Below are 1,438 nucleotides of genomic sequence, written 5' to 3'. Positions count from 1 at the left end.
ATCCCACCTTAGGGCAACATGAAGCTCTTCCCATATGAGAGAGAGAGAGAGAGGCAGCATCAGGCGAGAGAGAGGGTAGGGGCAGGGCAGGGCAGGGGCAGCACCAGTTGGGTGAGAGAGATTATATATTTAGGTTTTTTTATTTTTTATTTTTTAAACTAAAGGTTAGGATCAATAGTTCGATTTCGTTCTACAGAGCCCTAAACCAGAACCGATCCGTATCCAACGGTTCTCGAAATTTTGGAACGGGAACCGGACTATTAGCACTCTAGAACCGGACCGATCCAATTGTTCTGGTCCAGTTATACGGTTCTATCGATTTGATGTGCACCCCTATGGCGTACCTCACACCAGCTATATAGTTGGTGTATTGACGTCAACAAGTTCTGTGGATCCCATCATGAGGCATGTGTTATATCCAAGTGGACCACACTGTAAAAAGCAGTGGGGGATTGAACGTCTGCGATTGAAACCCTTTTGGCTTGTCGCAGAGGGCCTATATCGATAGGGTTCTAGAAAGGTTTAACATGCAAAGTTGTGCTCCTAGCTAAGCACCTATTGTAAAAGGTGACAGGTTTGGCCAATATCAGTGTCCTAAGAATGACCTAGAAATGGACAAGATGAAAGATATTTCGTATGCGTTAGTAGTAGGGAGCATCATGTATGCTCAGGTCTGTACGTATCCGGATATTGCTTTTGTGGTTGAAATGTTGGGCATGTACCTTAGCAATCCAGGGATAAACCATTGGATAGCTGTTAAGAAAGTATTGAGCTACCTGCAAAGGACAAAGGGCTTCGCACTCACGTATAGGACATCCGACCATTTGGAGCTGGTTAGATATACAGATGCATTTTTTGCGGGCTGTGTCAACAGCAAGAAGTCCACCTTGGGCTATGTATTCATGATGGGTGGTGGAGCCGTATCTTGGAAGAGTGTGAAAAATTGATTATGGCATCTTCCACCATGGAAGCAGAGTATGTAGCTTGTCATGAAGCTACAAGTCAGGCGATCTGTCTTTAGAGTTTTTTCTCTGGTTTACGGGTTGTGCAGATGATTTCGACACTATTGAAAATCTATTGTGATAATTCAGCTGCAGTTAACTTCTCCAACAACAACAAGCATTCATCAATGTCTAAACATATTGACATTAAGTATCTTGTTGTGAAGGAGAGAGTTCAGAATTGTCAGGTGTCTGTAGAACTTATCGACATGAGGTAGATGATAGCGAATCCTCTCACTAAAGGTCTTCCTATTATGCTCTTTAAGGAACATGTGACGTCTATGAGAGTTGTAGATCCCAAGAATGTATTTCAGTAGTGGGAGTTTTTCATTTTTTGATCCGATTATGTACAGACATTTTAGAGATCACTTTTATATACATTGATGATTCGATTATTCACTCCTTTAGTGTGCACTTTCAGTTATGAGTAAGCAAGA

The 1,438-nt window shown here is 42.1% G+C and overlaps 1 protein-coding gene across 1 annotated transcript; it reads left to right on the top strand.

Moving 5' to 3' along the window:
* The first annotated feature begins 611 nt into the window (after positions 1–611).
* LOC131228896 (secreted RxLR effector protein 161-like) lies at positions 612–1,219 on the top strand. The gene is made up of 2 exons (XM_058224737.1): positions 612–896; positions 1,052–1,219. The coding sequence occupies exons 1-2, from the start codon at positions 612–614 to the stop codon at positions 1,217–1,219; spliced, it is 453 nt and encodes a 150-aa protein (XP_058080720.1).
* The last annotated feature ends 219 nt before the right edge of the window (positions 1,220–1,438 follow it).

The sequence above is a fragment of the Magnolia sinica genome, chromosome 16 (assembly GCF_029962835.1).
Source record: "Magnolia sinica isolate HGM2019 chromosome 16, MsV1, whole genome shotgun sequence".
Taxonomy (NCBI): Eukaryota; Viridiplantae; Streptophyta; class Magnoliopsida; order Magnoliales; family Magnoliaceae; genus Magnolia; species Magnolia sinica.
This window is presented reverse-complemented; position numbering and strand designations above follow the sequence as displayed.

Excerpts from the sequence above, each read along its gene's own strand:
- LOC131228896 (XM_058224737.1), top strand. The coding sequence starts at position 612 with ATGGACAAGATGAAAGATATTTCGTATGCGTTAGTAGTAGGGAGCATC. Across the intron at positions 897-1,051 it reads AGAAGTCCACCTTGGGCTAT|ATGATTTCGACACTATTGAA; the intron begins GTATTCATGATG and ends CGGGTTGTGCAG.